This window comes from Centruroides sculpturatus, unplaced genomic scaffold (genome assembly GCF_000671375.1).
Source record: "Centruroides sculpturatus isolate CEXI.00-Female unplaced genomic scaffold, Cexi_2.0 scaffold2026, whole genome shotgun sequence".
Lineage (NCBI taxonomy): Eukaryota > Metazoa > Arthropoda > Arachnida > Scorpiones > Buthidae > Centruroides > Centruroides sculpturatus.
Window position 1 is genome coordinate 38516 of NW_019386373.1, and position 13709 is coordinate 52224.

General features: G+C 32.0%; 1 protein-coding gene across 2 annotated transcripts; it reads right to left on the minus strand.

Annotated features, from left to right (window-relative positions):
- Window positions 1-795: 795 nt before the first annotated feature.
- On the minus strand, window positions 796-13709 carry LOC111614720 (cholesterol 7-desaturase-like). Of its 2 annotated transcripts, XM_023356084.1 has the most exons (6): window positions 13635-13709; window positions 8291-8492; window positions 8023-8218; window positions 3713-3901; window positions 1067-1245; window positions 796-999 (listed from the first exon to the last, which is right to left on the minus strand). In XM_023356084.1, exons 2-6 carry the CDS (start codon window positions 8462-8464, stop codon window positions 904-906), a joined length of 834 nt encoding a protein of 277 aa, XP_023211852.1. In that variant the 5' UTR covers window positions 8465-8492; window positions 13635-13709; the 3' UTR covers window positions 796-903. The 2 variants fall into 2 exon arrangements, with proteins under 2 accessions (XP_023211852.1, XP_023211853.1); XM_023356085.1 differs by lacking the exon at window positions 8291-8492 and having other exon boundaries at window positions 13635-13699.

Consider the following 13709-nt stretch of genomic DNA (forward strand, 5'->3'; position numbering starts at 1 on the left):
AATTATATGGGCGATATAGTAAAACATTATATTAGGAATTAGATATTTTTTTTATTATATCGTACAATAATTAAACAAATAACATTATATTAGTCAATAGTCTATTGAATAGACTCTATTCAATGCACTACGAATTTGGCGTTAGCCTTGGCCCTCGGCATCGGAATTTTGAAGTGAAGGGGGCGATACTACGTAACGGTTTAATTGAAGGGGGCGACGAATCGTTACGGGTTGAGAAACGCTCTTTTTGGTGTTGCTCAGTTTAAGAAAAGAATAAGATATGTCTGTTTTTGGTTGTGTTTCAACCAAATGTTTTATTTGTTATCTATAATAAAGACATCAGTCCCTTCATATATGAATATATGTACCACTCTAAAAAAATTGTGGTATGTCAATTCGGAAAAATATTTTAGTGAGAAATATTTATTTTTGTACATACTTAACAAAATCATATCATTAATAGTAATTATTTACATCTTGACTATTTAGCAGCTTCAACAGGCTTCAAAAACAGCTGAATATGTCCTGAATGTAAGGTATAGAGAAAAACGTTTACAAAATCGTGAAATTATTTGTCAATACCGAATACTTTTTGTCATTTACGAATTACTAATATCGATTTGTAAAATATAGGAATTATTTAGGAAAATCTGGTAAAAATGATCAAAAATTATCTTTAAAATTCGAACACGTATATTCATTTGTAAAATTTCTATAAAACATTCTTCAGTGTAATGTAAAATTAAACACGTATATTTTGTTATTTATTACCTGTTGAACTTTAAATGGTGACTGCATTACAGATATTCCAAACAATTTTAAAGTGATAATGCCTTTATATTTTTCATAGTATAAAGTTTCTTCTGGGGTGTTGGACATTTCGATTATAAGCTGAAAAAATCTCTACCAATTTTCCGGATGCAGAATAATTTTAGACGTAATACCAAATTTGTGTAAACACTTGGAATGCTCGAAATCTGCTGCATTTTCCATAATTTCCTGCAGTACATATTTAATATCATAAATAATACATTTATTTATTTGGCACGGTGTTAGTTACAATTACCTGAATGTGGGAATTTACAGTGTGTTCAGCACGATGTCTATAAAGCATTAGTCGATTTTCTATTTCTGGTATAACTGGAGGTTTCCACAGAGGAGGTTTACCTTCTGCATGATGCCACACGTAAATAAATCCGTATTGCTCGATAGTTTCCCAACTTTTTATTCTAGACATTTCTGGAACTAAATTTAAAAACATAGGATACTTGGTGTTCTATTTAATATTATTCTAAAAGCAAAAGATATCTTACCAGCATTGCGAGAATATAATCGTATGGCGCATTGGTTCTAGTGCAATATTTACTGTTATTTTAATTAATTCTTCTAATAGGACACGCGTGTAAATCGAACTGTAATTTTGTCGTAATTCGTAAAATTTTCTATCTCTGTTGATTGCAAAGGAAACAGAAGAAATTTATTATAACATATTGCATAAAGGGAAAAAAGTCTGATTATAAAATATGAAAGCATTGCGTAATTTATTACAAAAACTGTTAACTTTATTTTGACGTCGTACATTTGTAAAAGGCAACGATATTTGCTGCAGAAAACGAAGTAGACGATTGAAGCTGTCAATGTATGTGGCACCTAACATATCTGGCCACTTCCATCTCGATTTGCGTATTCAGCAGGTCAAAACAACGCATGGATGGAGTGCTGACACCAATCCAACTTCCCAATATGATGATGATCCTGCTACACTAATATATTTTGTTATACCTGCAGGAATAAAATTTCGAAGTCAAATCAAAAATTGGTGGTGATGGAACAGGGTTGTATTTTATTACTCGCGTATAAGACGAGGTTTTCATTCAATGTTTCAAAATCCTAGATCATGCTACACGTGCAAGCGAAGGATATTTGGCGTTGTGGCAAACCTAGCGACACGTCAACATGTCCCTTACTTAGTTTTTGTCTCTCTCTCGAGTTCATTCTTACCACGTGCATTGTACTGGTGCCAGTCCTTGTACCCCAGTTCGAAATAAAATTATTTTATATTTTTAACATCTCTGATTATTTGATCTGAAACCCAAAGCGGTTTTGCAATGATTTCTCTGAAACATGTATTATTTTATGCTGCTATTATAGATCCTTTGTTGGTTGTGCGCCTTAATATGAGCATTTCATATTTTATTTTTGAATAAACGAAATAAAATTAGAATTGTATCAATATTAATAAATTTAATTTCTTTTTTATTTAAGTCACACATCTCCTATATGCGAGATCGTGTTAAACGAGTAAATACGGTATATTGCCAATACAGTAGAGCCTCGATTACCCGACTTAATTGGGGACTGGGGTTAGTCGGATAATTGAAAAGTCGGATAACCGAAAAGTATGAAAAAGTCCATTATTAGGGTAGTATATTATTATATCCCATGTAATTAGTAAATTAGTATATTAGTATATTGCTATTAACCCACTTTGCGTTGAATTTTCCTCCGTGTTAAGCCTATCAATTTTTTTTAAAAAATAATAATCGTCGCTATTGTATCGTTAAAAATTAGAAAATTAAGCCTCGTTTAAATAGTGGCTCCCTTTCATGGTCGATCCAGTGTTGCCAGCTAAAACACGTAAAAATAATATTAAAGTAGCCAAGACATGGCCAAAAATTGTAGCGCCACATCACTTACGAACATTTGAAATTTGCCGACTAGGACGGTCGGTTAACCGAGGGGACGGTTAATCGGGGGTCGGATAATCGATGCTCTACTGTACAATAATACAACAGTATTTTAAGCCAGTGACTCACGGCTGAATGTGAATCAGCTGTTGTGCTGTAATCCTTGTTGAAAACATGACACAGTTGCTTGTAGTAGCAAGTTGTGCCAAGTTTGCCAACTGTAAAAGATATAAATATAACAGTCACAAGTCGATGAATAAAAGACTATCAACCTGCTCACCCCACATACCATTTAGTGGTATACATTATGGCAATTCACCATTTTAGAAATAAGTGTCTAGTTAATCTATACAATATTTTCTCTTACTTGATAATCGTAACGATTCACTAGGCACTTCTTTCTAACTAGGTGGATCACTTATCTAATAATTCACTAGGTGTAACCTGGCATAAACTCGTCATAACGTTCCAACAGTAAAATCTCAGTGCGTGAACCCTGCTTGTGGTGTCAGTTGCAAGTACCAGATAAATTCCTGCTTTTTACATATTTGTCTTAATCTTTCATATATTTTTGTATGTGTTAGTCTTTTCACATGCTTAGAATTTTGCTTATTTTTTCAGTAGTGAAGATCAGGTCGCTTCAACTGTTATATCGATTTAAGTCAATGTGTTACATTGTTAATCAGCTGTGGTCAATGTTGTCCATGCGTATAAGACATGAACACGGTGCGCTACAATTTGCAGACTGTTCAATGCTTCTTTTTAATTGCGATGTTGACAATGTCTGATGCTTTATAATTTGTCATACTAAAATATTACATTGTATCTTGAAGTTAAAAAACTGCTTTCAATATATAGCATTCATTACAGAAATGCTCGTGTTCAATGAATTAATTTATTTAACTGTATTCATCGTAGATAAACTAATGCACCATATTGATATACTTTTGCAATGTTAAGAAAGTCAGTTTTACGCGTGAATCAGCCTAAATGTATTAAGTATACATGTTTTTAGTAGTTCTCACTTTCTTCAGCGTAAGGTATTTTCACGCAAGAACCGTCCTGTCCAGCAAATCGCCATCCGTGGAAAGGACATTCGATGCAATCGTCGTGAACTTTTCCATCAATTCCTAAATGAGCGCCCAAATGAGGGCAAAAAGCGTCTAAAACAAAACATTTCCTTGTCTTTCCACGAAATATAACAAACTGCTGACCTGTAAAGTTATTAAAATTATTTCTTATCATAATATTTTAAAATTCACTATTTTATTGATTTATTAAATGTATTTCGCGTAAATATACATAATATATAATATATCTTTATAATAAACNACGTTTAGTCAAACGAACTAATTTCAACGTTTCTGGAACGTTTACAATCGTTCTATAATCGAACCAATATTCGAATTTTATGTTCGAATTTAATTCGAATATTGTTCGAATTTGTCATTTTAGAGTATAATATAAGTAGTTGAATACTTTAATTATAATACTAAAATTTCCGTATGAAATTGGACATTTTAAAGTTTGTATATACAGTACATTAAAATCTCGATATATCATCACCCTGAATAGTGCCAATCAATACTAAGAAAAGATCTTTCCATATATAATAGAGAACTCTTCAATATCTACGAATTACAGTCGACCCCCTATAACACTGTTGATAATTCCATTTTATATGAATTCCATGTTGTGCGAGTCACTTAGATTTTACAAATACGTGAGCCGTTCCCAGCCCGGCACACGTATTTGTAAAATCTAAGTGACTCGTACAATATGGAATTCATATAAAACGGAATTATCAACAGTGTTATAGGGGCAGTGGCGTAACGAACATAACTGGCGCCCGGGGCACGACACTTTATTGGCGTCCCCCTTCAGAAACACATATAGTTTGTCTTGGAGACCATTTGGGCGACCCTCTGCGAGTGGCGCCCGGTGCATGATACACCCGCTTGCACCCCCTCGCTACGCTACTGTATAGAGGGGTCGACTGTACTATAAGAGATATACGAATTTACACGGCAAAAAACATTGTTATCTTTACAATATATAATCCTCATTTTTGAGGTGTAGTAGACCCCTATAACGCGGTAGATACGTTCCTCCTTATACGAATTTCGCGCTCGTAGGAATCCTTAAATACACGAGCTAATCGCAGCGCGTTAGTGTTAAGTTAGTGTTAAGTTATATAGATAAAAATGGACATACATGTCCATTTTTATCTATATAACTTAACAGATAGTCAGTCAGGACAAGCAAATAGATTATAATAGAAAGTTATATAGATAAAAATGTTAAAAGTTAAAATAGATAAAATTAAAAGTGAGATATATAAAAATGGACATACATGTCCAATTATATCTATTTGTTTGTCCTGACTGACAGATTCATTCACTCACTGATTCATCATCGCCCAGAGCAAACCGCTAAACCTAAAAGTTATATAGATAAAAATGGACATACATGTCCATTTTTATCTATTTGTTTGTCCTGACTGACAGATTCATTCACTCACTGATTCATCATCGCCCAGAGCAAACCGCTAAACCTAAAGAGATGAAATTTGATACACAGTTAGGGTACGTCATGAAAACGCTCACTAAGAAGGGATTTTTCGAAATTCCCTTCTTAGGGGGAGAGGGAGAGGATTGAAGCTTAACCGGAAGAACGGTTTCTACTGTACTATTTTAGACGCGATTTTTTGTTTTTATCTGCGTTTTAGTAGGGTATGCCATGGGAATGCACAATAAGACGGGATTTTTGAAAATTCCCCCGCTGGGGGGAGATGGAAGCATTAGGTCTTAACCGGAAAAACCTCTTCTACTGCACTATTTTAGATGAGATTTTTTGTTTTTATCTGTGTTTTAGTAGGGTAAGTCATGGCAACGCACACTAAGAAGGGATTGTTCGAAATTCTCCCGCGGGCGGGAGAGGGAGAAGTTTTAGTCTTCATCGAGTACTTAGGTGTATTAAATTAATAACATTTCAGACATTGTTATAAATATTTTTATCTATTTCGATTTTATAAATGTTCGAACCGTTTTAAATTCGAATTTGTTATTGCGTATCGGTTCGATTATAGAACGATTGTAAACGTTCCAGAAAATTGATCAAATTGAAAGATTTTTCNTGTCTACGTTTAGGTCGAAGTTATATGGTTCTCTTTTTGTAGTTTGTTAAGTGTTCAGGTGTTTAGCTTTCCCTATAATTTTGGTTTTTCTCAGTCAATTAGTTTTCGAGTTTTTTAGGGTTTATCTAGATTTACTGCATTACAGTATTCGTTGTTTTTCGGTATTTTCTGAGTTGTTCTTTAGCCTTTTCGGTTTGAAGTTCATAGTTAGGCCTCATATATTTTAAATGAAATAATTTAGAAATATGATTAAACATTGCTGTCCAACATTGTGACGATCTCACAAGAAATTGTTTCGTTATCTATATTGTTACTACATAAATATTAACTTATATGGAAGTACACAACATAAGAAGCAATCGAAGATTTAAAATATATTTTGTGACCAAATTAATCGTCTGGCATGCATACAAATAATAAGGGCAACATCAACAAATAAAAACTTTTTTTGGTTTTGGAGACATTGTTGCAGGAATAAGAAATCTAACTCTGTTGAAAAATATAATGCTGACATTTACGATAAATAGTAAAATAATACATAATAATTGCAATGGACGTGATAGAATGTGTAACATTACACATCTATTACACTACATAGGCTACAGAAATTATATTCTGTAATAAAAAAACTTTATACAGTAGATCCCCTATAACACGGATTCCTATAATTACGATTCCCATAAGACGGCGAAAAAATTGCATCGGTATCCGTACAAACCTGGTAAAAAAACTCCTATAATTCGGTAAAACGTCATCGGGCAGCCGAACTACTTTCCGCCGTCCAGCGCCACGCTACGGAAAGTTTAGGCGAGTAAGTTGTTTACTATCATCTGTACAGTATGTAAATTACGTATCTAATACAGCACTAATACAGTCTAATTTTATACATTTCTTGTGAAAAAAACATTTCTTATTCAACGGCGATAAAAATTATTTATGTTAATGATGTCTCCTAAGTTCAACGAAGTTTTCGCAAAAAAATAACTTATCAGAAATCGTCCGCCTTTTGGTGCGCTGCTCCGCGACGAAAACAAGCTTGAGCAATGGCGACGTCGAACGGTGCACACTCCGGTAAGTAATCCTACAATTTTTTGTTTATAGCATAGTTCATACGGATTATTCCTAAAAAATTATACATATTTTGGAAATATTGATTCGAATTAGACTAGAATCGATTAATTTTATGGAAGAAAACCTTTCAAACAGCCGTAGTCCGTAAACTTCATACGTGTCAGGCTGTGATTGGCAAGGACTCGTACAAAACTGATTCATAAAGAACGGAACGTATCTACCGTGTTATAGGGGGGCGACTGTATTAACTACATTCCTATATTTTTCAAATAGAATAAAATGTAATTTCCTATTTGATTACAGTGTTCTTCACGTTTTCATTTTTATTTAAATCAGTTCTTCACAGTGTAATATGATTAATATTTTTCTTTCTATTGTCTTAGTATTTTGTATGTATAAACTATTATTATTATTTCAAATTTTTATTTCGATGCAAGAGTAATGTTACTGAACATAAAACTTATTATATTATTTCGAACACCCGAAAAGCACTTTTTACGTATTTATCTTTTGTTATTTCTATTATGTATTATTATATTGTGTAACTATTCGATAATATACACCACAAACGCTTTTTGTTTAAGTACATTTCTTTACAATAAAAAATAAAGTTGATTTTTTCAGTACAAATCTTGAAATATTCATTGTACTTTGAATAGATATAAAACACGTATTTGTAAATGAAAGTATGAGAAAAACGTCTTTTCTTCCACGCAATTTCTGTCCCACGTGCATTCACACTTCGCTCGAAATTGAAGGCGATATGCAATAAATTATGACAATTTTTTTAAATGCCATCAAATCTTTCAACTTTAAATTTAAAAACGCAAATCTTTATTTTAATTTGTGTATAACTTTTTAACCAGTAAACGACTTTATTGGGCACGAGCCCAATTAAGTTCGTGAAGTTTAAGGCTGTTGAATCGCTTTAAACTCACGCTAAGTGCAGAACCATGATGAACAAACTCTTAAATTCCTGTATTCGATAAAGATACTAAAATCATTATTTATGTGTTGTGAGAAAAGTAAACCGTGTAAGAGGTTTCACATTATATCACAATAAAATAGTCAAAACAAACAATTAATACTCCTAATCATCATAGATAATGTAATGTTTTAATGTCTTACCTAGAACAGAAACAGGCTTGCACTTCCCAACAGGTAAATCTTCAGATTCTAACAAAGGTATCCATCCATTTGGATAAACGGGAGGACATTTTTTCGCACTTCTTAATCTATTTGTTTCTTTTAATAACTGCACACGTTTTCTACGTAATTCCTTTGCATTCATTCTTCCATCGTCATAACCGATATCTGTCATGTCCTGAACCGATAAACGTTATTGTTAAATAGTAAATAATATTTAAAAATTAAACATTTGTTTATGTTTACTTACCACAACTCTATTATAAGTAGAAAACGAAAAATACATGATCACAATAGGAAGAAAAATTAGAATCAGTAGATAGGGTTTATTTATAATTGTCGTACTAATGGATTGAAACACGTCCAGAAACCAGGGATATTTCCACAATTTCTCTGCTACACTACCGTACACAAAAGTGAACATATTTCTTTCAATAATAATCTTGAAATGTCTGAAATAAAATAGCCAATTATATTGTTTAATAATTTAATAACTTTTCTCAATTTAACACTTATAAGCAATGATTAAAACTGGTTATTTCAATAGATTAGTATTGATGCAGTTTGGCTTCCTGTCTTGATAATAACAATTAATTTAACGTACTGTACAATATTTGTTACATCATATCATCATTATAACCATTAGTAGCCAGATAAATATCAGTTTATAAAGTTAATAGTGTGAGATAAAGGGGCATTTCCGAATTACCTTTCTCACTATCAGGATATTTCATATCGAAGTTCAGGAGAGATTGGCGAGATTTCTCCTTAACTTATAAGCGTGGACAGTTGCTTTATTTGATTATAGAAAAGTTTGATAGGAACTAGGCCCTAAAATAAGATGAAAACGAAAAAATGAGAACTTGGGATTTGGAGATCTAGAACTAGTTGCAAAAAATTAGAGAAAGAATAGTGTTTCTGAAATGACACACTTTTTTTTAAGTGAAATCTTGTCCAATCAAAAATTGCCAATTATAGTTATAATAAAATTTTAATACTCACGTTGTATTGTGTATTAAAATTATATTATATCCGCGAGAAGTGAAACTAGACCTCACTGAATTATCATTGTGAGAATACAGGTGAGAATTTAGCCTCTAGTCGTCGAGTCGCAAAACCCGCTCACTTAATCACTGGATGACTCAATAGGAGAGTCTTAAAACTATCCAGCGAGGAGGTCGCGAGGACGTCGATAGGGTGTCCGTTATTCCGAGAAAGACAGGTTAACAGATAAACAAAACGAAAAGTTTAATAAAACAATAAAGCATATATACAAACTAGCTACGGTTACAATTATGAAGGTAATATAAGCGTACATCTAAAATTCGATATCTACAGACTCTATTCTAAATCCAGGTCGCCCAGAGAGTTTACAAGTAGTTAATTATCTGTGGTATCACGTAATAGAATATCCGTCATAACCATCCGTTGACAGCGGTGACACCTGCAAATGTGTCATCACTGGACAAGGAAGTTTAAAGAAAATCGACTCAAAAGTCTCCTATTTTTTTCCGTTTGGTTTAAGATTCTCCCTGTGGACGTTATTAACTAACAACTTTCTCGCGATTTACAATTGATTGTTCAAAATCTTTCTAAACCGTTTTCCGGTGGATGTAATGGGGAAAGAACCTCTTGTGAAAAACCCCTCTTTAACACGAGTATTTTAGTCTATTGTTTACTGTTAAAATGAACACTTGCTCGTTTATTTTCTAATTATCGTTAGAACAGACAAGTTTCTGAAATTAACGCGTTTTTCGTTAAAATTTTACAAGAGAATAGCTTTCAGATACACAAATCAATAGGTGAAATTGTTTTCAGTGTTTTCCTACGCTTTGCTTGATAATTATCCGTTTAATTAATATGTATTTTTTATCTAAATCAATATATTCGAATTGTAATATAAGATTTCTGTTAACCATGTTCTACAGAAAATAAATATAGTCAATCATTTAAGTTATTCTAATTTAATAAGACAAAATAATACTTATTCATAAAGTAAGTACAAAATAAGTTCGTGTACTTTGTGCTGACTGCGAAATGTTTATTAAAAGCGTTGATGGTTTTATAAACGCTACTTAAACTAATCAAATATAAATATTTAAGGATCGGAGTTGAGCATGAACCTAGTATAATCGTGGTTTTCTATGTCAACAAAGTCGTTTTTTATAAAATATTTTGTGTGGAGAATGACTAGATTTATTCCGGCATTTATACTTTAATAAGGTATAAAAATCTAATTTCTATAATTTATATAAGTGATTTGACTATCCTCTGTCTATTACATATAAAATAGAACAAGTAGGGCGATCAAACGAAAAGTAATCTTTGTAGATTCTTATATTTTTGTGCTCGGAAAACCTGGAAATGTCAAAAAAAAATGCATAACAATTCGAGATAGTTTCTGTATGTATTGATGTTAGTGTGAGTGAGGAAGGCACGATTTTGTTCACTATTTTTCAAGCTTAATAATTCTTGTGGTTTTTGTCGAAATTTTCTAAATTTTGCAGGAAAGTTGGGTTGTTGGGCAGATTAATTCTGTTAAATTTTGGTAATTAACTAAACCTCGTGCGAGTGAGGAAATAGAAAAAATCGTGTGTATCTCCATTATGGTCGGATTTAATGTCGATATTACTGACGATAAGCATTCGCATCTTTTTATAAAATCCGTCCCTACCCTGAAAATTAAGCTTATTTTATTGTATAAAGATAAAAAATAAAAAGTTTGTATAGCCAAAGCTCACAATAGATAGCGCATCACATGATTTTATTTATTTTGCTCCATACTACAGAATGTTTTTTAAATAAAAACTCATAACAGCCAATAAAGTTACGCAACGTGTTTTTGGATTATTTTTTACTTATTACACTTTGTTACTTTCAGACATTCTTAATACGACGGTAAACACGATAACAACACTATTTAAAGTAGGTTTCTTAATTTAACTAGCGAATGAGCCCGGCATTGCTTGGGTAGAAAGTAACGATAGGAAAGAGTAAGATTATTACATTATGAACGATGTTATCTGTTTTCAACGGGTGCAAAAATTACGGCTTTCTCTTCCGAGACTAATTAGAGAATTTTTAGAATCACACTGGGATAATAATAATTAAGTCTAACTGCAATTACTAACCGGTGCGTAGTGCCACTAAGTAATAAATAACAAACGTTTTTGTAACTGTTTCTGAGTTATACTTCAGGTTTACTTAATTCCAAAAATAAGCTGGATCTTCCAGAGTTAAACCTTTTCCACTCCACCGAGGGAGAATTTCCAAAAATCCCTTTTTATTCTCATGGCATACCCTATTAAAACGCGGCAAAAAACGCAAAAAAACAACATCTAAAATAGTACAATAGAAGCCGAATTCTACAAGGTGATCCTTAACCCTCTACCTCTTCCCTGCCTGGGCATTTCCAAAAAATTGTTATTAGGATGCATTTTTATGGTGTACCTTACTAAAGCGCAGTTAAAAATAAAAAAATTTCATATAAAATAGTATAGTAGAAGCTTTTTTTTTTAGAATAAGCCTTATTCCTTTTCCTCTCCCCGCGGGGAGGGAGAGAATTTCGAAATATCCCTTCTCAGTGTACATTCTCGTGACCTACCCTAACTGTGCACCAAATATCAACTTTCAAATCCTAACCGTTCGGGCTCTGAATATTATTTTTTAAAATGTAAAATCATTTACATTAGTGATAATTAAAAATTAACGGGAAAAAATTATAAATCGTAATAAGTAAATCAAAAAAATTAATCAGACAAGAATACGAGGAGTTAGAGAAAATACAATTTATTTTTAAACTTACGAGAAAAAAATATATATATGCATCTTTCGATAGTAAATGTACTGTACATTAAATGTGAAATAAAAAAGAAAACGAGAAAGGAAAGACATAAATGTAGAAAAATTTCTATACTTTTAACTCGGTTCTTTAATTACAAAATTAAATTAATATACAGTTGACCCCCCTATAAGATATAGATACGTTCCAATTTATTAGGAATCCGATTTCTTACAAGTCGTTCCAATCACAGCCCGACACGTGTCAAGTTTACGGACTACGGCTGATTGAAAGGTTTTCTTCCATAAAATTAATCGATTCTACACTAATCCGACTCAACATTTCCAAAATACGTATATTTTTTTGTAGTTTTATAGGAATCGTAATTATAGGGACCGTAATTATAGGGGGGTTGACTGTAAAACACTTTTTTAATTAATAAAATTATTTTAAAACTTCCAATTACTGTATATGAGAAAAATTTCTTTAATATCATATGAATAAAATAAATATTTTGAATATTCTGTAAACACTAAGATTATAGGTCTATATCAATCGTAAAATTATACACAATATCATTGAATGAATATTTAGAAATATCTCTGACCTAGATCTAAAAATGAGATAAGTTCAATGTTATATTTCAAAATCTTACACAGAAGATTTAATTATTTTATCATAAAATTTATACAAGAATTTATTACTTAATTAATTAGGAAAAGAGTCGTGCCGATCATCTATCTAACTGCTTTCAGCGAAAAATGTTCGAATTGAAATAATAACCTGAATTTCGGTTTACACCGAAAGTGTGTACAGTAATACCCCGAACTTACGCGATAGGTGGGACCGAGCGATAACCGTGTAAGTCCAATTCGCGTAAGTCGGGGTATAATTTCGCATATAAATACATACATATAATTTTTCATTGGGGCCGGAGACTAAAGAAAACAATAATTTAGGATAAAATCTTTAATAAAATCTTAGATAATACATATGCATAACAAATTAGCCCTATATTATTTTGCAATTTTTCACATTTACTTGATTATCACACTATAATTTTAAGATTGTTTCCATCTCAGGGATAATACCGTAACGTTTACGAATGATGCTTGAATTTAAAGATTGAGCATTTTTTACAACTTAGAGAATTTTTTCTTTACCTTTTATAATTGTTGTGACCGTCGATTCTTATAGATCAAACTTCTTTGCCAATTGACAAATTTTCATTTTTGTATCGAAGTCTTTAATAATGTTAACTTTACATTCCAAAGATAAAGTTTTTCTTTTCTTGTTTGATGTAGAAAAATCAGTTTTACTTCGTTTGGATGACATAGTAGAGTCTCTCGAGTCTCCGTACATATAACAAACACAGAAATAAATAACACAAAATAAATTGTAGCTATGTGTCGATTCCGCGCGACACGTCTGCCACAAGCTTTTCACATGTGGTGTCGTCTTTCATGTATCTTACTCCGTTCTCTAAATTAAAGAACAGATATACTAACGAACATTAAGAGAGCGGAAATTTATAGGAATAATAATTTTTCAAACTGTAGCCCAATCAGAAACTTTTTTATTCTAAATCTCTAATCAAAATGAAAGGAAATATCAAGCAACAGAAATATTTTATTATTACTTTCCATAAGGCGACTGCAGCAGTCAGAGTCTTACAAATTAAAACTGAGTAATCATATATTAATTTTATACTGTAATATTGAAAACGATAAGTGCAATGATGAGTGAAGATTATTTATACCGAGCAACACGATTATTTTCGACCTAAATATTATGCACTTGAAAATATTCTTACCTGATCTAGATCATTCACGACCGAATTTACATCTGATTCAAGAGTTAAAAGTTAGAAGGACACAACTTTCTGTTT

Bases quoted from the DNA above. Each gene is read 5' to 3' on its own strand.
- LOC111614720 (XM_023356084.1), bottom strand. From the start codon at position 8,464: ATGTTCACTTTTGTGTACGGTAGTGTAGCAGAGAAATTGTGGAAATAT. The intron at 8,219-8,290 runs GTAAGTAAACAT...TTATCGGTTCAG, and splicing joins CTACTTATAATAGAGTTGTG to GACATGACAGATATCGGTTA. The intron at 3,902-8,022 runs GTAAGACATTAA...ATAACTTTACAG, and splicing joins CAAGCCTGTTTCTGTTCTAG to GTCAGCAGTTTGTTATATTT.